The 24,629-nt window shown below is 44.8% G+C and overlaps 1 protein-coding gene and 1 pseudogene across 1 annotated transcript; both read right to left on the reverse strand.

Moving 5' to 3' along the window:
* Positions 1-1,854: 1,854 nt before the first annotated feature.
* LOC147441152 (uncharacterized) lies at positions 1,855-2,770 on the reverse strand (annotated as a pseudogene).
* A 23-nt stretch (positions 2,771-2,793) lies between these two features.
* LOC147441153 (uncharacterized) lies at positions 2,794-3,901 on the reverse strand. The gene has a single exon (XM_086482853.1). It carries the CDS (start codon positions 3,307-3,309, stop codon positions 2,794-2,796), a length of 516 nt encoding a protein of 171 aa, XP_086338979.1. The 5' UTR covers positions 3,310-3,901.
* Positions 3,902-24,629: the final 20,728 nt, after the last annotated feature.

Here is a 24,629-nt window from a genome sequence, read left to right on the forward strand (position 1 = left end):
TGCATTCACACCGAGAGACCTCGCAAGCCTCGACCACGCACAAAAACACACTCAATCTGCAAACACAACCACTCTCTCCCTCTGTCTCTGCTCAAAAACACACAAAAGACTCAGAGCCACCGCTACCACGGGCACTATGCACGAGACAAAAAGGACAACGTGATTATATCCCAACTATGGAAAAAAAAACCATAGATACGTTCTGTATCATCAATAGCTAGACACAATAATGGCGACGATAGAATACACTTTTTTGGAGTGTTTTGGCTTCATCCACACATGGAACACCTTCCCCTAGCTTGCGGCATCCCTCGTATGTCCTGTCTTCCATCTTGTCCTTTCACGATCACTACGGTAGCAAATGCACTGATGGGCTACAGTCCTTCCACATGCAAGTCGCGGCCCCTCACGGGCAACCCTCAGCCTTCATTGGTCAAGCCTCTTGGCAGCATCTCTCTTTCTCCAGCCTCCTGTAGTCCTACTCCGACTTGGCAGCCCTTTGTGGCTTTCCTCACCCACTACAGTCGACTTCCCTCTCTTATCTTGCATCACCTCCTCTTGCATGCCCTCTATGGGATCTTCTTATCACCTGGCGGCCCTGCAGCGTCCCCTTACTGTAGCGCTGCCCTTAGTGCACCTGGCGGTCTCCCTCTGCTACCCCTACCTTCGCCCTCATGACCACCTCAAGGCTGCAATATGTTCCACCCCGTGGACCTCAGCCCGTATTACAGCTCCTCCGCATTTCTGCAAGGCGGCAACCCTTGGCTGTGCTTCCTCAAGATCCCCTCGACCCTGCCTTCCCAGATTCTCAAGCCCGCCCTTGGCCTGGCTCTGTCCTGTGCCCCAAACCCGCGGCCTAGTCCTCTGGCTCTGCCCTATTGTGGAAATATCTTGCTACTGGCCGCTCTTCGGCCATCGCCTATCCACCCTGAGTGGCCCTGCCACCTCTGTTCTGCCCTGCGTGCTGTTCTCCTTGGCATACAGGTGGCCTCGTGGCTTTCTCTACTATCGAGCCATTCCACCACCTCCCTAACTGAGCACTTGGACGCCCTCTCTGCCATGCGAGCCCTCTCACCTGGCGCAACTGTCCCTTCAAACTGCCGGTTCTCTTCCCATGCAACCTTCCCATCTGGCAAGCTTTCCATCCTCAGCTATCGTCGACGTCTCCTTTACCATGCAAAATCTCGGTGCAGTAACCTTTTTCCTTTATAAAAAAAAAAGGCTAGTTTGGCCTCAGTTCCAATGCCCACAACTTCCTTTTCTCTTCTGGCTCTTCTATGGCCGGCTCCTCTCAGCAGCCCTTCTTTGCTTGTGCCTTCCCTACCAAACAGAGGGCAACTCCCCATGCACATGCAGCTTTCACCCGACCACTGCTACCATGCCTTTTTACTTGATTTCGGACCACTCTCTAAGTAAGGAGTTGGAGTTCCAATGTGAGCAGCAAAAAAATCAGTGACGACATGTCTATCAGAAAACCAATCGGACAGATAACTAGGCCATGTCAACCGTACGGATTTCTCACTGATATCTTCAAGGCTGGCTCCATAGGGCCATGGTTGCCTGTGTCTGCATACGAGCTGTAACATACTCATCTCCAAGCACATGAAAACATTTGAACCCATTGACCTTCACCAACGATTCTGCATACTTCATGGCATCATTTGACGATGACACTCACCAACCTTTGACATCCTTAAGCTTGAGTTTCGCTAAGCTAAAAGTCATCATAACCCTATTGAATGTCACATCCGACATACCCATCATGTAGCACAAGTTCCACGCTATGCTCCAGGCTGCACCCAACAAATGCACCAGCGTTCTCGTATCCACCTGCGAAGTACCATCTACATGCTATTAGCACTTCCATGAGCCAACATATTTTGGGTGTACCATCATTGCCCACCCCCTCGTTGAGCATTGATGCTCAACCATAGCATTATGTAGGTAGTATTCGACTGTACAAGAAAAAACTAATAAATAATATTTACACAAGCAATAGATAGATAGAGAGAGATTTTCATCTTCTATAGAATCCTTCGCGGTCAAATGGAAAGCCACAGGCTCTCCCAAGCATGTTTTTTACTCCACCTGGATCAAAAATATGGCACTAAGCACTACCATCCGTCTGTAAAACATACAACTTCCATCCTCCCTTCGCATCTGCAAGCCCAAGAATAAACATCTCGTGCAGCTTGGCACGACATAATACTTCAACCTGTATCCATACTCTTTCCGCGCACACAAACTGAACCTGTATACATTGTCAAACGCCTGCATCATACACCATGGTACCTGCGAAAGAGATCTCCATAGCAGGATCTACCTCCAAAAGACTGTGCACATCTTCTTGCACAACACTCTTCAACAACAACCCCATCAAAAGCATAGCACAAACCTTGAATACCTTCTTTTTGGCCTCCAATTTCCGCATAGCAATGCATATAGATTCTTCATGTCTATCATCCACAAGACTGAAGTTCCCAACCCCTAGCTCTGGAAGTGCTCCTTTATCCTTTCAATCGACTACGACCTGTTCTTCAATCACCACATCATTGGACAAGCAAGACAAAAACTGCTCCCACACTTCATCACCTGCAAGGTTGGCAGCACCCTCCTCTTCACAAGGGACCTGGCTCTCACAAGCCGCACAAATACCGGTCTCCACAGAGTCAATTGCCGGAGCTCTCTCTCCACGGCCACACACTTGCTCTGAAACCCTAAAGTGCACCTCTGCCTGCTGATAAAGGCAAGGTTGCCCCACCCCCTGCATAGATAAAACACCACCGCATACCTCTACTTCACCTTCACTCCAACCAGATGTAGATAGCAGTCTGTCTTCCTCCACAAGGTCTTCAAAGTTTTCACCTCCACATAGTAAGCTAGGTCAAGCATCACCTTCCAATCTTCATCATACGTCGCAAAAGCCGCAAAATCCTCCATAGAACTGGAGCTTGAGTCACTCAAAGCATCTTCGTCACCACTTTCATATCTGCTACTGGCAAAGCCTGTTACATCTTCATTATAGGAGTCAACTTCAGCAATGCATACCTTTTGGTCGAATCTTCCACCCAATAGAGGAGTCTTGAAATCTCTGACGAAACAGGTCCGAACCCTCGACCATGACTGCCTATCAGCAACGTCCACTCCGTGGAACCAAGCTTTGGCATGTCCTTGTAGCACTAATGGTAACGCCTTTAATTTGGCTTCATCCCCAAAAATTCCCATCTGTAATAGGTATAACTCCAGCTCAGAAAACCAATCTTCTGCCTCTTCATCTCCAGCAAGCACCAATTTGATATCAGGCATCATCTTCACGCTTCAACACTTTACCCAGGAGCAATAAGTAGATCCTCAGTGGGGGCACCACTGATGGGATGGGGGAAAAGGATACAACACCGTGCACACAATACACTGCCTCTCTATAGCCCAAGGTAATAGTCCGCACCCCTACCCACACAGAATCACATGCACATGCACACTATTTTCCGACCTTCACTACACAAAGCGCCCTCGAGCAATCACGACCACCCACAACATGAACACTTCAGTACATTAAATCCATCAAACCCTCAGATCCCGACACCAATGGATGCCTACAACTACCCAACATGTAAATGCATTTACATCGAGAGACCTCTCAAGTCTCGACCACACACAAAACCACACTCATTCTGCAAACACAACCACTCTCTCCCTCTGTCCCTGCTCACAAACACACAAAAGACCCGGAGCCACCGCTACCACGGGCACTATGCACGAGACAAAAAGGACAAGGTGATTATATCCCAACTATGAAAAAAAAAAAATCATAGATACGTTGTGTATCATCAATAGCTAGACACAATAATGGCGACGGTTGAATACACTTTTTTGGAGTGTTTTGGCTTCATCCACACATGGAACCCCTTCCCCTAGCTTGCGGCATCCCTCACATGTCCTGTCAATCTTCCATCTTGTCCTTTCATGATCACTACGGTAGAAAATACACTGATGGGTTGCAGTCCTTCCACGTGCAAGGTGCGGCCCCTCACGGGCAACCCTCAGCCTTCATTGGTCAAGCTTCTTGGCAGCATCTCTCTTGCTCCAGCCTCCTGCAGTCCTGCTCCGACTTGGCGGCCCTTTATGGCTTTCCTCACCCACTACAGTCGACTTCCCTCTCTTATCTTGCATCACCTCCTCCTGCATTCCCTCTATCGGATCTTCTTATCACCTGGCGGCCCTGCAGCCTCCCCTTACTGTAGCGCTGCCCTTACTGCACCTGGCGGTCTCCCCCGGCTGCCCCTGGCTTTGCCCTCATGACCACCTCAAGGCTGGAATCTGCACCACCCCGTGGACCTCAGCTCGTATTACAGCTCCTCCACATTTCTGCAAGGCGGCCACCCTTGGCTGTGCTTCCTCAGCCTCCCCTCAACCCTGCCTTCCCAGATTCTCAAGCCCGCCCTTGGCCTGGCTCTCTCCTGTGCCCCCAGCCCGCGGTTCAGTCCCCTCGCTCTGCCCTATTGCAGAAATCTCTTGCTACTGGCCGCCCTTCGGCCATCGCCTATCCACCCTCACTGGCCATGCCACCTCTGTTCTGCCCTGCGTGCTGTTCTCCTTGCCATGCAGGTGGCCTCATGGCCTTCTCTACTGCCCAACCATTCCACCACCTCCCTTAACTAATCACTTGGACGCCCTCTCTGCCATGCGAGCCCTCTCATCTGGCGCAACTGTCCCTTCAAACTGCCGGTTCTCCTCCCGTGCAACCTTCCCATCTGGCAAGCTTTCCATCCTCAACTGCCGTCGACGTCTCCTTTCCCATGCAAAATCTCGCTGCATTCACCTTTTGTTTTTTTTTTTTTTAAAAGGCTAGTTTGGCCTCAGTTCTCACGTCCACAACTTCCGTTTCTCTTCTCGCTCTTCTATGACCGGCTCCTCTCAATAGCCCTTCTTTGCTTGTGCCTTCCCTGCAAAACTGAGGGAAACTCCCCATGCACATGCAGCTTTCACCCGACTAGTGTTACTATGCCTTTTTACTTGATTTCGGACCACTCTCTAAGTAAGAGGAGTCGCAATTCCAATGTGAGCAGCAAAAAATCAGTGAGGACATGTCTATCAGAAAACCAACCGGGCGTATAACTAGGCCATGTCAAACCGTACGGCTTTCTCCTTGATATCTTCAGGGCTGGCTCCACAGGGCCATGGTTGCCTGTGTCTGCATACGAGCCGTAACATACTCATCTCCAAGCACGTGAAAGCATTTGAACCCACCGAGCTTGATAGCGATTCTGCATACTTCATGGCATCATTTGACGATGACACTCACCAACCTTTGACATCCTTAAGCTCCAGTTTTGCTAAGCTAAAAGTCATCATAAGCCTGTTGAATGTCACGTCCGACATACCCATCATGTAGCACAAGTTCCAGACTGCACCAAACAAATGCACCAGCGTTCTCGTATCCACCGGCGAACTGCCATGTACATGCTATTAGCACTTCCATGAGCCGACATATTCTGGGTGTACCAACGCTGCCTAGTCCTATTTTTTTAGAAAGTGACTCTTGCAACAGCAATGTGCATAATGCATCAAACTTGACAACTTCAGGATTTCCTTGGGTCATAAGTCTCCAAGTACTAGCAAAAGTTTGGTAAGGCATCAAGAACAGTCTGCACAAGGGAACTGTCTGAAATGACTTCACCTGCAGAAATAAGTTTCTCATTGATATCCTTGATACCAGCAAGGAAAGTGTCCATATCATCTTCCTCATGCATAATCTTCGATTGCAGCTCTTTATGCAACAAAGCAATTGTAGCCTCATTGCGGCTTGCATAAAGACCTGTTAGATTATCCCAAGTCTGTTTTGCAGATTTTGTTGAACGAATGTGAGGAGCAATGGTGCGCTTCACAGAAAATGCAATCAATTCATGAGCCTGTGCATCCTTTACATCCCAACGAGCTTGTTCTGCCATAGGCAAAACAACTCTAATAGCAGCAATCCTTGCAGCAAGACCTGCAACATCCTCAACATCGCCTACATCCTCAGAACCAGGACGTACATCAACGCCCTGTACAATGTTCCAAACGCCCTTTGACACAAGAACATGTTGCATCATATAAGCCCACATAGGGTAATTATCCCCACCCAACCTGTCCTCAGCAGCAAACATCTTGAACACATCTGTGTTGTTGTCAGCCATGGTAAATGTTGCACCTGAAGTGAAAACTGCCCAAAAATAGGGAAAATGAAGCGGGAACAACCCGTGCTATATAGCACAAACCGTAAAAGATTGTAAGGCACTTGCTATACTAAAAACGACACTGACAAAAATTTTGCAAAAAATGATAAAATGACATGTGCATACCTGCTTGTAGTGGAAACGGAGGCCGAAATGAGCCCGAATCAGAAATCTGAGCAAGCTCTATGAGCTTACCCAAAAAAATTTGTTGACCTGCGAACGCTCGCCAAACCTCACTAAAATCGGAGAAAGTGAGGAGGTATGTGTTGGAGCAGCTGGCGACTAAGCCCGGGAGGAGGCAATTTGCTCTGACACTAAGAAACGTACACATCTTGGAGAAGACAAAGGAAGCTCAAGGCACACAATAGAGAGTCTGTTTCTTAGTGTGCAATGGAAAGATACATAGCCCTAGAGTGATGGGCGTATATACAATGCTCGTGGGAAAAAACCTCCTAAAGAGGGAAAAAATGCCCCGGTGGTCCTAGTATGTTCATGCACATCACTACCACATGTATATGGTAACAAAGTCGATGTCGTTTATCAAAGTAGTCCTTGTTTTTCAATGAAGCATTTTTTAGTCGTTCTTTTGCAGCCTCAATGTCTTCAAGTCTTCTCTCTAGTTGCCTTATGTGCAATGCAAGGAGACCTTCCCTATTAAGCCTCTCTTTCCAAGGTAGTACATTCCATGTGGGAATTGTATCTTCAATCGGCATCACTAGATTTTGACCATCCATCAGCTCCGCAGGCATATAGCCAATTACTGAGCTATGTGTTGTACAATCAACCCATAAAGCATAAGGCAACAATTGTGAACACTCACCAACTCCTCCTTCGGCAAGTCTTAGCCAAAGTTTTGATGATAGGAGGATGCCCTCTTTCACTCTTTCCATTGCCTTCAAGGTTGTAAGCTGTAGTATGAGAAAGCTTGATTCCTACCTTGGAAAAGAACTCCTTCGCTTCCTCGGCATCCATTTCACCTCTATTTGTAGTGATCTTTTCCACACAACCATAACGGAAAATCACCTCATCAAAAAGGAATTTGCACACAGATTTTGTGATTTTAGCTCTTTATGCTTGCCCTTCATCCTGGTTAGTTAGGTCCTCTTGTATAAGAACTAAGTACCTCATCTGCCAAAATCCTAAAGGCATTGTGACTAGATCCACAACCCATTTATAGTGCATGGCTAGTGGATATGTAGGGTGTAATCCATCATGATGTCGGACATTTGAATACATTTGACAAGTTACCACTACAAGAGGCTATTCATATTAGCGACGCTCACACAGCGACGCTCAAAAAAAAATTCCCGGCGTCGCTATGAGCGTCGCAAATTTCTTTGTAAATTTGCGACGCTCATAGCGACGCCAACTGGGCTAAAAAAATAACAGAGCGCGCCCAAAAACTCAGATCTCATATCTGAGTTTTTCGGCGCCTTCAAGCAAGGAGCAGGTAACGCTCTCCCTCTCTCTCTCTCTCTCTCTCTCTCTCTCTCTCTCTCTCTCTCTCTCTTTTTCTTCTCCACACACACACACACACACACACACACGAGGAGAGGAAGGAGAGCCAGGTATGCTCCTTCCCTCTCCTCACTCTCATGTTCCCTTCCCCTCTTTCTCTCCCTCTCTCTCTCTCACACACACACACATACACACACACATAGTGTTTTTGAGAGAGAGAGAGAGAGAGAGAGAGAGAGAGAGTACAAACATAAACAAAAACGCACACACACATACATAAACAAAGAATGCACACACACATTGAGAGAGGAAAAGAGAGAGAGAGAGCATGCATAAACAAAAAACGCATGCATTGAGAGAGGAAAAGAGAGAGAGAACATGCATAAACAAAAAACGCACACATTGAGAGAGGAAAAGAGAGAGAAAACATGCATACGATCCAAAAAAACGCACACACATTGAGAGAGAAAGAGAGAGAAACTAATTTAACGTCGTAGGAAACTAATTAAAATTAAAAGACCTAAAGATCTAGCCGACGAGGAGTTGAACTCAAGACCTATTATTCAAGAGGGAAATGGCATAATCAATCTATCATACTTGGCATGGGTGATAGAAAGGTTATACCATTTATCTCTTTTTATTGGCACACACATCCACACACGCGCACACACACAAGAGGAAGAGAGTTATAACGTCGTAGGAAACTATCCTAAAAGACGTTAAAGATTAGGTTAGATGTAGACTTACGTTAAATTAGATTTAGGTTTATTTAAGTTAAATTAGATTAGATTTAGGTTTATTTTTAATTAGATTTACGTTTATTTACGCTAGATTTAGATTTATGTTATATTAGATTAGATTTAGGTCTCCATAGACTGCGATGCCTGCATGAAGCGGGTGAAGAAAGCCCTCAATGGAATATAGGGTATTGCTGCCTTCACTCATGGTGGGCTCCGTCGATCCAAAATTACTGGTGAAATGTCTTCAGAAGATAGGGAAGAAGGTGGATCTTCAGGACGGTAAGAGTCACTACATCCCTGACACAATGACCATCTAGACAACCTCTAGTCATTCAACAGCAACTTCAAAGTTAGTAATAAGAGCAAGAACGGTCTAAAGGGCCAATTGCTGTCGTCAGATGTGGATGGAGATGAGGCAGCGTCACTGCCGGAAGTTAACTCTCACATCTTTAGTGATGAGAATGCCAACTCTTGCCGAGTTATGTGAAAAATTATGTGTTAAATCAGTTTTAAGGTTCTTATAATCCCTGTTAGTTTAGTTCTTTGTTTTTAATATAACATAATTTACGTTAGATTTAGATTTATGTTATATTAGATTAGACTTAGGTTTATTTAGGTTCACCCACCCACACACACACATACACACACACAAGAAGAAGAGAGTTTTAACGTCGTAGGAAACTATCCCAAAAGACGTTAAAGATTAGGTTAGATGTAGACTTACGTTAAATTAGATTTAGGTTTATTTTTAGTTAGATTTACGTTTATTTAGATTTACGCTTATTTACGTTAGATCGAGTCCACGCAAGAATTACTTACGGTTTAGGGTTTAGAGTTAGACGAACAGTGAAAAGATGTTAAGATGTTGTGAAGTGCTACAGCTAGAGAAGAGGCAAAGGGGTTTTGTCCACTACATGCAGTATCATGTAGACGTGGGTATGTAGATTTCTTGTACCCACAAATTTAGGTATTGACCAATAAAGACGAGATTATAACCCGGTGGTTCTGATCTCCGTGCACCTCTAGACCGAGGTGTGCGGGGATTGGACATGACTAGAGAATGTGAGGTAGACAGAGAGAGAGAGAGAGAGAGAGAGAGAGAGAGAGAGAGAGAGAGATAAGACGAAGAATGCCAATAGAATATTAAATTTGTTGTCCAGGTTATAAGATTTTTATCCTCATTATGAGTAGTGACGAGGATGTGGGACCGTCCAACCGAAACACCTATCTCTCAACGAGGGTCTTATGTCCTTGTAATCAATGCAAGCATGCTGTGCGACGGACAAGACGTGTTTCTTTGCAGCACGTTCGCGAATTTGGCGAGTTCGATCCATCTATTATAGATCGAGTTGTTGCCAATTATAACTCGTCGGACTTTGACGTTGGCCAACAAGCAACAATCTTGCAACCCAATAGACGTGTTCGCAGGCGCTTTGTTCAAGCAGCATATGTGAGGCCACAAGATGTAGCCTCTGACAGCTCGGGGGATGATCATGCAGAGCACATTCCCAACGAGTCAATGTTTGAGCCCGAGATTGATGAAATGATCGAGACGATCATGGATTCAGAAAGGCTTATCTATGATGATATGAAAAGTGAAGCCGATACGCCATTGTATAATGGAGCACGTATGTCTAGATTGAAAGCACTCCTGGTTCTTCTCAACATGCAGGCAAAGTTTGGATGGAGTGACACTAGCGTCACAACGCTTTTCAGGTGATCTATTACAATTAGTTTACTTTAATTAAACTCTAAATGTATAATGATCTGATAGATTTTTACACGACTGTATCGTATTTTTATATTGTGTAGATTGCTTAAAGAGCACATACTACCAGCTGACAATGTGATGCCAGATTCCCGAGATGAAGCAAGAAAGATTTTGCGAAACTTGGGGATGGATTACAATTCTATCCACGCTTGTCCTAATGACTGCATTCTTTTGAGAGGGGAATACATAGACATGGAGAAGTGTCCGAAATGTGATTCCGAAAGATATCGAGTAGATCTCCACGGGACAAAAATTCCACAAAAGGTTTTGCGACATTTTCCTCTGCTTCCTCGCATCAAGCATTTCTTCGAATGTAAGTCCATGGCCGCCCTAGCATCATGGCATGAGGAGAATAAATCTTCGGATGGTGTGCTACGAATTCCTGCAGATTGCGCAGCCTGGAAACATATAGATGGAACATGGTCGGATTTTGCCAGGGAAGCTCGAAATTTGCGCTTAGGCCTGGCTATGGATGGCGTAAATCCATTTGGTCAAAGGTCAACATCTTACAGTGTATGGCCCGTTGTCATCGTCAACTACAACATTCCCCCGTGGTTGACTACGAAGAAGGGGCACCTATGGCTAAGCTTGATTGTGCCAGGGCGATATAAAGTGGGGAATATGGATGTGTATCTTCGTCCACTATTGGAAGAGCTACAACAATTCTGGATTGGCATAGAGGTGGTGGATATGAGCCGACACACAGGACGACGGAATGTCTTGATCAGAGGCATTCTAATGTGGACCATGCATGACTATCCCGGGCTAACAGAATGCTCAGGTGATCTATTGACACTCCTCACTCAGACACTGTAAATCTTGTTTTTTCCCATAGTTGATCTATTATCATGTGTATACATGCAGGGCTTCAAACAAGCGGATACAGAGCATGTGTCACATGTGGACCTAGACTGAATGCACGTAGGGCGTCCTCACTGAAGAAGCAAATCTACGAAGGTCATCAAGCGTATCTTCCACAGAATCATGTGTTACGCGACAGCTTTTTGGGAAGAGAGCCACCAAGGATGTCTGCACAAGCATGGTTAGAGCAGAAGGAGATGTGCGATGACGGATTGCCTCCAGCCACAGCATCGCCATCTACGCTAGGTTTTGCACGACTGACTGTTCCTAGCAGCTACACACCTCCACCTACTCCGCTAGGGGCCACCCCACTCGACACTCCTCGCTTCGGGGCCCAGACGCCGGTGGAGACACCTGACGTCCATACCCCCATCGACACGCCGCTAGAGACCCCTGCCGGGACACCCAGGTTCACGCGTCACCGGCCAGAGGGCTTGCCTTACTCCGTCGACTTCAGCGGCGGCATCATCATGGATGATGACGGCAAGAAGGTGATCTCGCGCATGCGTGGTCTTTGCTCTCAGCTGTTTAGACACTACATACTAAACAAATGGAGTGAAGTACCAAGTGATTTAAAAAACAGAGTCATCAGCATACTTCATGATGAGTTTCTCGTTCCAACACGGGATCAACGTTTCAATGAAGACCTGATGAAGATTCGAATGCGCGAATACTGCAAACACAAGCGTTCCGAAGTGCAAAAAGCAATCAAGCATGGGTGGAACAGGCCAGATTGGCTGGCTAAAGAAGATTGAAGAATGCGAAGAAAGCAACGCGCGAGAATCCCGACAAGTGGAAGCAACAAAAGGATGCAGCCAGAGCGCGAGTAGAGGCAGGGAGCTCGCACCACTTGGGGAGCGGTGGATGGGCATCATTTGAGGCCGATTTTGTAAGTGTTTTCGCATTGCTCTTTATGTTCGATAGTTTAGGGTTTATGAGTTTTTTAATTCTAACATAATGAATTCTTTGTATGTTTTGACAGTGGTCGATGACAGGACGTGATCCCACACCGTACGAGCGCGAGTACGCAGGCAGGAAGGGCTTAAACGCCCTGATGGACATTCTCAGTTCTCGCGGCGGCATGGTTAGTATTAGGGTTTACTCTTTTCTATTTTTTGTATTGTTTTATAAATGTCGTTATATGTTTATACTTACTGAAGGCTGTCTTATTGTCTTTTTTTGCAGAATCCGACAGATACGCCGCTTGGACGCGATGAGACGTCTGACTAGACGACGTCAGTTTAGCCGTAGCTAGATAGCATTAATTTAGGGTTTCTCATAGCTTATGTATCATGAGACGGATTTTATACGTCTTTTTGAACCATGTATATTATTACATTTGTCACCGCAGTTCATTTTGCAAATCAATTCTTTATGCCTATGATGTTGTACAATTGTCATTATTACATTTGCCAATCAATTCATTTTGCCTATGATGTGTACAATTGTCAATTTTACGCTTGTCAATTTTGCAAACAATGCGTCTTGTGGGTGACTATTTTGGGTCTATTATCTACCCTTGCACTTTTTTTAAAGAGTGAATCAAGTACAATATGGTTGATGGGTGGCAGGGCATTCAATGCCCTGTCACCAAAAAAAAAAATCTCTCGGGCGTCGCTATAACCGTCGCTATTTATGGCTCTGTAGCGTCGCTATGATCGTCGCTATAGACTTCTGTGTAAACGTCGCTATGAGCGTCTCTATATAGCGACGCTCTCATAGCGACGGTTTTAGCGACGCCGGGGGTTATAAAAACCCAGTGTATTTCCGTCGCTAACAGCGTCACAAGAGCACACAACCTCTTGTAGTGTACACATGATTCTACAAATTGAGATACATCTTTATACATACCCCCGTCCACCAGTATTTTTCTTTCAACCTAGAGAAGGTTGCACATACACCCGTGTGTCTAGCCCATAGCTCTCATGAAACTCTTGCATGAGATTTACTTGAGTCTCTTTTTTACATATAACCCTTTGTGGTGTAACACCCTTTTGTTTAGGATTCTTCCACAAGTAACCATCCCTCAAAAAGTACCCATATGCTTTCTTGCATATCCTCTCGAATTCTTGTTCAAACCAATCATCCTCTTTTGTTAGAGTACTCAAGTAGTTTCCAATAAGAAGCCAATCACCTTCATAAAACTCTTCCAAGAACAATTCATGTGGATTAGTCATGCAGACATTGTTATCTTTGACATGAGAGATAGAATAGAACTTTGTACCCACATCATCTCCCTCATCAATCATCTGTGCCTCATCTTCATACCTTGCCCTTGATAGCATATCTGCGAGTCTTACCAAGCACCGAGAAAATTTTACCGAGCAAACACAAAAACCGAGCAAAATCCATGAGACACACACACACACACACACAGATTGTACACTAGGCTTGGAAATGTAGCTATCAGACTTCACCTAATGCCAAACTCTACTTGACCGAAGCAACCTTTGCTTGTCAAGTTGGCATGGTAAAATAATTCTACAGGATTGAATAAGTTCAAAAATTGGAACTTAAGTTTAGTGGACTTGCTGATTTTCTGTAATCTTCACCCTTGGCATAAGAATGTGTATGGTGACAATTGATCAGCTCAAGTGCAAAAACACTTTGCTTAGGAAACATGTCCTAGTAAATCTTCAAATCCTAAAACTTGGAGATGAAGAAAGAGAGACCCTTTCCAGCTTCATGAATTGGAACAAATAGTTGGAGAGGCCGATCATGTTTGCCTCCTTTGTCAAGCATAGGCTGCATGACAGAGAAATCTAATTCTAACCAACAAAGAGTTGACCGTGCCAAACTTCTTTGCCCCTATTTTCCATTCTAGCAACATGCCTTGTCTTTGCAACCAAAATTTCTTTGGAAACCTTTTGGAGGCTTCCTGCAATATTCACTCATATATGAAGGTCAAAAAAGTCAAATAATGCTAAAATTTGCCAATCTAATGGTCCTTGTTCAGTAATCTGCTCTGCATGATGCCTTGCATTTGTAGGATCTTCCTAGATTCAGAAGACCCCTCTCCAAACATTTTTTATGCTTGCATTATTTGACTTACCGTACTGCTAGGTAACCTTGCTTGCCATCTAATTTTGATGTGGAATTGTATCCGCTACCATAATATTATTAGAAGATGTGGCCCTAGTATTGTATGAAAATCTAGTCAAATAAGCCTTGCTCCGAGATCGATGAGATATCAATAACTAATGGAATTACCTAATGTAGTTCTATCAATTTATTGAATGTTGAAAATTGATTTCATGATTACAATGTGTTGCTTTTTTAAAACCCTCTTTGTATCATCATTCATCCATATGGCCACATTGTTGAAACATTGTGAATACAAAGACATGCTTTGAAGTTTGTTGAGAAAATTCACAACTTTGCTAGCAAATTTTGTTTGTATTTTTGTCTTTTTACTGGTTAGTGGGATATGGGTCTCAACCCGTATAGGTGTAGGGATTGACGGCCTTGAAAAGCATTGGAGACTTTCTGCAAAGTGTGTATGGGAACAATTGCCTAATTGCCTGGCCACTTTTAGGGTAATGGCCCTTTGAGTATGAGCTTAGGGGCCCCAACTGCTGGTTGGTGGGATAGTATAGGGCTTGAAGGCCTTGCCAAGCATTGGAAACTTGCCGCAAAGTGCATGAGTGGGAACAATTGTCTAATTGCCTGGCCACTTTTAGGGTAATGGCCCTTTGAGTATGAACTCAAGGGCCCCTACTGCTACAACCAGCAATGGCAGAAACCAACATAAGAAAGAGAGTGAGATAGACACTTCGCACATCATTTCACTCCCCAATGTGTTGCAAAAGCAAAAAACACGCTTTAGGCTCTGCTAGGTCTTGGTGTAGATCCGTCATGGTCCCTCCTCAATGCAAGCGGCCACTCTCACGTTCTTTGGCTTCTGAATTCCTTACTTATGTGTAAGGACCCATGCTTCCCACACCCATCTTCAACCCCGCATCCATCCTTTTTTGCATGGCTTCAGTCATGCTTTGCATGAGCACATGCATGGTACCCAAGTAGTAGGAAACAAAACATTATTATGTGCACAAAAAAAAGCGATCCTTCAGAACCATGGTATGAAATTGAGGAACCCAAATCATACCACATCGGCATGGAAGGTATTAGGAAAGGGTCCCAAAGGAGCTTTCTCTTCTCTATTCAGGGCACACTCCTAAACCATACCGTGTCGGCATGGAAGGTATTAGGAAAGAGTCCCAAAGGAGCTTGTTTTCGTATGCTTAGAGCCCTACAGTATTTCTCTTCTCAATCCGGGTACTTTCCTACAAAGCCTACACTTGAGTTTGCATTTGCTGGAGGGACACCTTTGCTTCTCCTCAATCTAAGGCACGACCCTAAATCATACCGCATCGACAAGGAAGGAGTTATGGCATGATCCTGGGTACTTTCCTACAAATCCCTACACTTGATTTTGCAGTTTCTAGAGGGACTCCATGCACACCTTTGCTTCTCCTCTCAATTCGGGGCACGACCCTAAAATATACCGCGTCGACGCGGAAGGAGTTATGGCATGATCCCCATTATCAAAACAGTGATATTAGCCCATGTTCCTTGCAGCTATGACCTGCCTCGCCTCCTCAGGAGTATTGAAAGCGATGAGCAGTTAAGTGAGTCTCTTGCCCATATCCTCTCTCAAAAAGTCTAATGCCCCACTCCTGAATACGCTAGACCTACCCAACTGTAGTGCAAGCCATCTCTGCATGCACCTATAACCTAGCGTAGCTCACCCGAAAACCTGTCTCCTGCCCTCTATGAATGCATGCCTGGCTTCTGTACTGAACTCCATTTCCATCCTTAACCCCAATCGGCAGCGGCCAAGCATGTAGTCTATTGAGATTTCAGCCTATCCAAAGAATTACCTGGCATGGCTCCAGAGTGAGCCCGCCGACCATGTAGGTGCACACACCCCATGCTTAAAAGTTTCTTGAATTACATCGGTACAACAAGCTGGACATTGCTCTAACTACTCACGCGTCGGCACGGGATAGTTTAGGGTAATGTCCCGATGAGGTGTTGTAAAAGGTAAAGTGACTGAGAAATCTATTCAATGTAAGGTCACAGAGGATGAGAGAGAGAGAGAGAGAGAGAGAGAGCGCGAGCTGGTGCGCTTGGAGCTTTTAATGCCCAAGCTGCAAATATTGTGTCAGCAATTTTTTTTCATCGCAACAGGTCATGAGATCTTGCAGTGTATTACAATGATGGAGCCCACAAAAGCCGGGTTTGACCTACTGCATGTTTCCATCACTATGACTTCTTTGGAGGTTGCAACGATTGGAGGTGGTACACAGCTTCCATCGCAAGCTGCATGTTTAAACCGTCTAGGAGTAAAAGGTGCAAATGCTGACGCACAAAAGCTTTAGTTGATGGGGCAGTTTTAGCTGGAGAGTTGTCACTAATTACGTCGACTTTAGCAGCAGGGCATTCGGAACACTCGTTCTAGTAGAATCTGGCTAAAGAAGCACAAACATGTCCTTGATTTTAATTTTGGAGATCAGTAGGGTAGACCGTGAATCCCTAAATGCTCAGCTCCTAGGCAATATTATTTATCGACTTTCAAAAATGTCTACACAATATACCTACCCTTGCTTTTTTGCAAGTGCTCATTTGAGAGAGAGAGAGAGAGAGAGAGAGAGAGAGAGAGAGAGAGAGAGAGAGAGAGAGAGAGAGAGAGAGAGAGAGAGAGAGAGAGATTTGGTCCAATCAATGCTCTCGCTTTCAATCCCCGCAATAGAGGTTTCTCAAATGGAGCCTAAGATGGTTATGTATGTGTGCATCATTTCGATGCTAATTATTTCAATACCAAAGTGTAAAAAAGTATATTTTGATAGAGGAAGAGCAACTCGTCAGTTTGCATGAGTGCATGTGAAAAAGGCTTCAGGTATAGGCTCATTGTGGATGGGTGTCCCCCAAGGTTTTTAGTTCCTGTTTGTGTTTTAGGTTGTCTCTAGATAATCTTGAAGCCTTACTTTAAAGAATAGCTACTTTCCATACCTATTCGGGTGGTCCTCTCTTTGCATTGATGAGTGTTACTGATTATTGCAATAATAATTTTTCTGGGAAAAAAAAGGAAAGACAGAGAGAGAGAGAGAGAGAGAGAGAGAGAGAGAGAGAGAGAGAGAGCACTTGTAAGTTTGCATTAATTCCATGCATTACATCTGAACAAGATGGGCATTGCCCTAACTACTACCGCGTAGGCACGGGATAGTTTAGGGTAATGTCCCAACATTCTTGTCATCCTTCCATATTGCAATGCACATTAGGCCAATGCTAGAGCGAGGTGTTGTGAAAGGCAACGGGACATAGTTGAGAAATTCATTCTCTGTAACTTGTAAGGTAACTGGGAATGAAGAGAGAGAGAGAGAGAGAGAGAGAGAGAGAGAGCACTAGTGAATTTGTGTTAACTTTGGATAGCTATTGTATTGAGATTTGATGAGTAGGGTGACAATTAAGCGTGGAGGTGTTGTGGTTGCAAGAGTATGGAGGCAAGAGGCATCCAAGGTGGTCATAAAGGGGGTTTGGTTAAATATCGTCCTGCTTGTATACGTGTACATGGAGGTGATCTACACCGTCGATCACGGCAGACACCAAAACTTTTAGAACTATAAACAGCATGCATCCCTAACTGGTAGTTTTCCACATGTGTGCAAGTAGCGAGATGAAGTTGATTAAAGTTGAGGAATATAATTTGTTTGGGGAGAAAAATCAGTTATCCACTTGAAACCTTTTTGGTCCCAAGTTTAGACAGATGAGGCAAATGCAAATTGAATTGTAGTTCGTACTATCTACTTTCGTGGAGCCAAAAAAAGATGCTTGAGAAAGAGAGATGGTGTGTTTTTCATTGGGAGCAATGCATGGTTAAGCACACCGTTAATTGTATATATTCCTCATTTCAAGATGAGCATAAAAGACTCTATTATAAATTATTATTTTCACATCAAAATATGCAATCATCCACAAGACAACGATGCACAACTTTTCAACCAGTTTTATGAGCATTCAGTCATTATGTGCGTCAAGTAGAAGACATGTTGATGTAGCTCAATCAACAATTCTTGAAATGCAAGTACTAAGTCCAGAGATGAATAGAGATAGAATACGGAAAAAGAGTGTGCAAAAATTGCGATCAATCTTTATTGACCCAGATGAAACTCTTGAAGAAAACTGCCATATTTAAGAACGGTTTTTTACTATCACTACAAAACTTTACAATGTACCACATAGTAAGCATGATTTTGTTGCTCCAAGTCTATGGCTGGAAAAGAAGGTGCCTCGGAAAATCTTGACACGATGACAATGGGTTTGTGTTGCAAGGTGACAATGTGGCAACAAAATAGAACAACTACCCAAGTGGGCAATGTGTGCTAAATTCAAAGATGGAAAGCATGCTGGATGGAGTTCAAAAGTAACCAAATACTTCAATGAGATGATATCATTGGGTAGAAGCATGCAAGCACAACTAATGAAAGAGGTTATATTGGTACCTAACGCATCGCATGTTTTTCATGTTAGCACTCCTGACTCGGTTCAAAAGGGGGTGAACTATGTTGTGACCATTGCAGAATTCCCTCGATGTACTTGTGAGGATTCCCAGAAAACAGATAGCAAGTGCCTTGAAAGCACATGTACTTTGCGTATTTTTGTGTCCTTGAGTTGGATTCTTTAGCTCATGAGTTTGTGCATCAGGTTGCACTAACAAAGGTAGAGCTTTAGAGGTATTCACCTACTATGGATTGACCATTTTGTTGGACTACCTACAGTTGACATTATGGTACCGAGGCTTAATACAAAAAAGGAATTTTGTGTTACAATTCTCTTTACCTTTGCTTGAAAAAATGATATGCTTGGTTTTCTCCGCTCGGTGTATGGATTTCCTCCATATCTGCCACTGTATTGTCTTTACCTGTAATGTGCTTAAACTCAAGATTTAAGGACTTAATGTAGGCAATCCACTGCAATATAGCAATGTCTAGCGTTGATCATCTTGTAATCATCCCAGGAAGTGGTAGAGAATCTATTTCTACACACATGCACCAAGTAGGTACTCTTTCCCATTTTTCAAGGCTATAATTGTGCCCCATAACTCTCTCTTTCTCTGTGGATAGTTTCTTTGGAGAGTAGGAGACTAAGCATGGGAGGATGCAACCTGCTCTAATACCAATCATTGGAATTAGGGTTGCAAGAAAACACACACAGCTTGGAGAAGATGAAGGAAGCTCTAGGCACACAACAGAGAGTATATTACTTAGTGTACAATGGAAAGATAGATAGCCCTAGAATGATGGGCGTATATACAATGCAAGGGGAAAAAAACCTCCTATTGAGAGGAAAAATGCCCCGATGGTCCTATGCGTGTTCACACACATCACTACCACATGTATATGGTAACAATGTAATGCCTCGCATACAAGCATAGAATTCTAAGATATATTTAAGCTAATTTATCTACTTGAATAGAATGGTTTTGCAAAATCTTGCATAACTAACTACATCTGGCCAAGGATTTAATATATATGTAATCATGTAAAATTTTGTGATTACTAAGTGTTATTTACATGATCACAATTAATCCGCTTTTATCTTCTCTCTACGGGCTCATCAAGAAAAAATGAATTATCTTTGGGACCATGAAGAAAAGCTAAAAGCTCGACAGCCTACAATATAATCAAAAGGCGGCGGGCCTGGATGGCCCACAAGGTAGCTTTTTAAAAGCCAGAGAGAGAGAGAGAGAGAGAGAGAGAGAGAGAGAGAGAGAGAGAGAGAGAGAGAGAGAGAGAGAGAGAGAGAGAGAGAGAGAGAGAGAGAGACGATGACCTTTGTAGGTAAGTTGAGAAGAGGGAGGGAGTGAGAGGGTTGTGTGGGAGCATGCTTTGTGTTGCAATGTGTGGCAATAGCAGAGCACCTGACCACACAAATTGTGTGTGTGCATTATGTGGTAACATGCCTTGTGTCATATCGTATCGCAATAGCAAGGTACCTTACCACACAATTTGGGTCCATCTATGAAATTTTTCTTACCACGAGGGAATCACCTCGGTGACGCGGGGAATATGATGTCCTTGTGGTAAGTATTGGTTCCTCGTATGGGTACTATGTTGGTAATGTTGTAATACTAGTATCATTATGGGAGTCAACTTCCCTTCCCCATGCAAAAGAAACATATAGGCATCAGTCGATAACATGGTCATATGATGCTTGTATTTAAACTTTTTTACTCTTTAGATTCAAGGTGCACTTGGTCAACAATGCGGCTAGTGTGTGTCGTTTGTTACAAGCATGTGTTTATGCATTGATGGCCGGTTTTTGAAACCGCGACTACGAGAACCAAACCCCAAGAAGGGGAGAGCATATTATTAAGAAAAACAATTTTAAAAAAATAGTTTTTTTTAACATTCGCCAGCCCTCTAGGCTTAACCATTGGCGGGACCCCACCAATTTGGCCACATCTCTCCATTACCGCCAGAAGACAGAGCCCTCTCTCTCCCTCCTGTTCGACTCCGTCCACTCTCTCTCTCACTTACCCTGCCTCTACATCGTGCATAAAAAAAACACTACCACCGTCTATATTCCCTAGCAGGCTGCCACGCTTTTGCAAATTCTCCCTCTCTCTATTTCATTATTCACAAGCTCTCTCTCTCTCTCTCTCTCTCTCTCTCTCTCTCTCTCTCTCTCTCTCTCTCTCTCTCTCTCTCTCTCTCTCTCTCTCAACCCTCCTCGCTTGTCCATACCCCTACCCAGTGGGCCGCCATACCTCACCCCTCCCTCTTCCTTCTCGTCCAGACTCCCTCGACCTCACTCTCCCCTACCTCTCTCTCCCTCTTGTTTTCTTCCCACCGACGGGCCGCCATACTCTCTCTTCCTCACTATCTCTCTCTCACACTATCCCTCCCACCATCGATTTGCTCACTCTCTCTCCCTCTGAGTAAGCGGCCCCGCGGGCATGGAATAGAATCTCTCTCTCTCTCTCTCTCTCTCTCTCTCTCTCTCTCTCTCTCTCTCTCTCTCTCTCTCTCTCTCTCTCTCTCTCTCTCTCTCTCTCTCTCTCTCTCTCTCTCTCTCTCTCTCTCTCTCTCTCTTAATTCACCCCCACATACCCTCTTTCTCTTCCCCCCCTCTCACTCAGACACTCTCTCTCTCTCTCTCTCTTTCCCCCGGTGTAGGAACCCGCCATGCATAACAATATTTTCTCTCTCTCTCTCTCTCTCTCTCTCTCTCTCTCTCTCTCTCTCTCTCTCTCTCTCTCTCTCTCTCTCTCTCTCTCTCTCTCTCTCTCTCTCTCTCTCTCTCTCTCTCTCTCTCTCTCTACAACCACACACACACACCCTTACTCTCTCACCCCCACACCCCTCAACCCTTCAGTCTCTCCCTGGCCCGTTGCTCATCTCCACCACCCCCATCCCGTTGACCTTACCCCCCCCCCCCTTCCCTCGCTCTCTGTCAACCATGAGCTGGCCCTCTCTCTCTCTCTCTCTCTCTCTCTCTCTCTCTCTCTCTCTCTCTCTCTCTCTCTCTCTCTCTCTCTCTCTCTCTCTCTCTCTCTGTCTCCCGGTTCAAGCCCACACGGGCGCAGTTCACAGGACCGCTTATTTCTTCCCATTATCAACTCACACACACACTACCCCCCGCATACCCCTCATCCCCTCCTCGTCTCTGTCGGATACAGGGCCGCCACAATCCATCTCTCTCTCTCGCACTCTCTGTGTACAAGCCCGCAAGTAGAGCCATTCATCTCTCTCTCTCAACACACACACACACACAACACATACACACACACACACACTCACACCCTCACATGCCTTCCCACCCCCTCTCACACCCTCACGCACACACTCTCTCTCTCACTCACGCTCTTTGTAGATGCCGCCAGCACGAAAAATTAAAAAACAATATATATATATATATATATATATATATATATATATATATATATATATATATATATATATATATATATATATATATATATAAGTAAATATATATTCTTTCTCTTGCTCCCATTCACACACACACACACGACCCCGAACCATACGCACACACACTCATAATACTTTTTATAATAAAACAACACACACATTACATACGTAAACTCACACTCACGCACTCACACCTATATACACACGCCTACACGCACTCTTTATCCACACATACAAACGCACACCATACGCACCCACCAAAAATAAACCAACGAAGGAATTGACATCAGACGGCCAAAACGAAAGACGGCCAAGTCGCGCGCCGTCAACACCGAAACAAGAAAAGACGCCAAAGGCATGCCCCGATCGAGCCTGAAAATGACAAATGCACTACACCGATGCACCAGCTAGGCCACCACTCACCGGCATTGCATCCACGATGCCCTCTTCAACAAAACCCGTAGGTTGTCATCATTTTTTCCCAGTTTTAAACCAAATCTTGTAAAAATCCCAATTTGTAAATTATCATCTTTCTCTAGGTGATGGCCACAAAGGCCCACCTAGAGGTTTTCCTTTATAATATTTCCCAAGACAAAGCAAGGGTCAACCATCCAGGGCCCACCACCTTGCTTTGTCTCCCCTAATTAGAAACCTAATCTAATCAGATTACCCTAATCTACAGCAGCAACCAGCACCTATAAAAGGGCATTGAGTGATCACTATCAAGTGGGACTTTGATTTGGGAGATTGACAAGAGATTGTGAGAGATTGGGGGGTGTGTAGTTTCATCGGAGGTCAGCACTTGGTAGTATTTTGGTGGGAGGGATTGGCAACATTTGCATCACAAGAGAGGGGACTTAGTGTAGCGATTTTCTTTGGGAACTTGCACCATGTAAAGAAGTTATGTCTACATCTCGACTCCAATGGTCGACACACACACACACACACTCATGTTAGCAAGGTTTTCGTGTCTGTGAGTCATCTCTAGAGAATGCACTTGTAGGCTCACTATCTCTCCCTCTATCTCTCTATCACCATGATTTCCACCTCGCCGGAAATAAGGTTGCTATAAATATTACAAGAAAATAGTTCTCCCTCACACCCGAGTGTTTCATCACCTATCATATTCTCTCTCTATTCTCTCTCTCTCTCTCTCTCTCTCTCTCTCTCTCTCTCTCTCTCTCTCTCTCTCTCTCTCTCTCTCTCTCTCTCGGTGTGTAGAGTCTATGATATTTCCAATCACTGTTGTCTGCGTCCTAGCCGCTCAAGGCTAGGTGGTGCCCCCTGTTCACTTCATTGTGGCAGGCTCGCGGCGTGCATCGGCTCCTGGGGTTTTTGAGTCCGTCGGGGTCCATGTCGCTCTTTGTGCTTGTCATTTGGTGCCCCCACTGAGGAGGGCTTCTCGGAAACGTTCAGTTTACAATGCTTAAAACAACGCACATCATCAATCATGGACGAATGGCTAAAAGAATTCTCCAACTGGAGAACGAAAGAGGAGGAGACTAAAGAGGCACTAACCGCCTTCATTGAAGTACTACTATCAGGCTGTAGTGTCGTCAGTATTCAAGAGGTAAGCTCCTCATCTCGTGTTGCTCGTTCTAACCCAAATTGAGAGCATCAGGTGGAAAGTCTATGAAGTGCCATCACTGTTGTCAACCAAAGCACACTGTCAATGAGTGCCAGCAACAAAGGTAGCGAAGGGGTTGAAAGCATCTACATCGACATTCACACGAGGAGGTCGTCGATATCAAGGGAGAAAAGAAAACAGTAAGGCCTCTCTTTCCTAAGGAAACTGCAAGCAAAGGTATAACCTCTACTCCAAAGTGGCCAAAAGGGACTGCTCGAGCCAAAGGTAAGGAAGGGCTAAGCCAGTCTGGAAACACATGACCCCAAAGGAAGAAGCATCTAGCCATGATCCGAGGCTAAGCGGCGGAAGGTAGCCTATCGATTTGCATGGCGCATGCGAGTACTGCCAGTCCATTTCGACAATCTTGAAGTAGAAGTGGTAAGAAGGTTTCCATGCCCTAAGGAGGAGTGGTTTGGCTACTGCTCTCGCTGTTTTGGAGGAGGGGTAGAGGGTCTTCCTCCTCTCCCCGTACAGCTCATCCTGAAGAAGCTCTCCACCACGGGTGAAACCTAGTGGGCTGGAGATGACAACTGAATGGAGTAGAGTTCATGCAATGCGCTGACTACGATAATTACCTGTAGCAGTTGCAGCTAGCTAAAAGGCTAGGATTAGTCAGACGCATCGCCATCACCCCGTACATGCTGAGCGATGAAGGAAAAGTGGAGCCTATGAAAGGTGACGACCTCATGTGGATGTGCCGACTCATCAACATCGGCATGGTAAGAGTATAAGTAAGTGCTCCACCCTCTGTGGATGATGGAAAACGGGCCAACAGCGTTCCCGTTTAGATTTTTGCAGCACATGCATGTGAATATTTATGTAGATAGGAAAATATTCTACCAACAAAAGATTGTGTTTCTATTTGGTGCTGTGGTGCTAGGAGAAATCCTTAGCTCCCCAAACCCTATCATTCTCCCCATATTGGATTACCACCACTCCTTCAATGGTTCCATCTTTATCCTGTTTTAATCTATCCACCCAACCCTATAAAAAGCCACTATGAGCCGCTATTGTCATTAATCTTAT

This window comes from Adiantum capillus-veneris, chromosome 15, assembly GCF_014529385.1.
Source record: "Adiantum capillus-veneris isolate H3 chromosome 15, ASM1452938v2, whole genome shotgun sequence".
Classification (NCBI taxonomy): Eukaryota; Viridiplantae; Streptophyta; class Polypodiopsida; order Polypodiales; family Pteridaceae; genus Adiantum; species Adiantum capillus-veneris.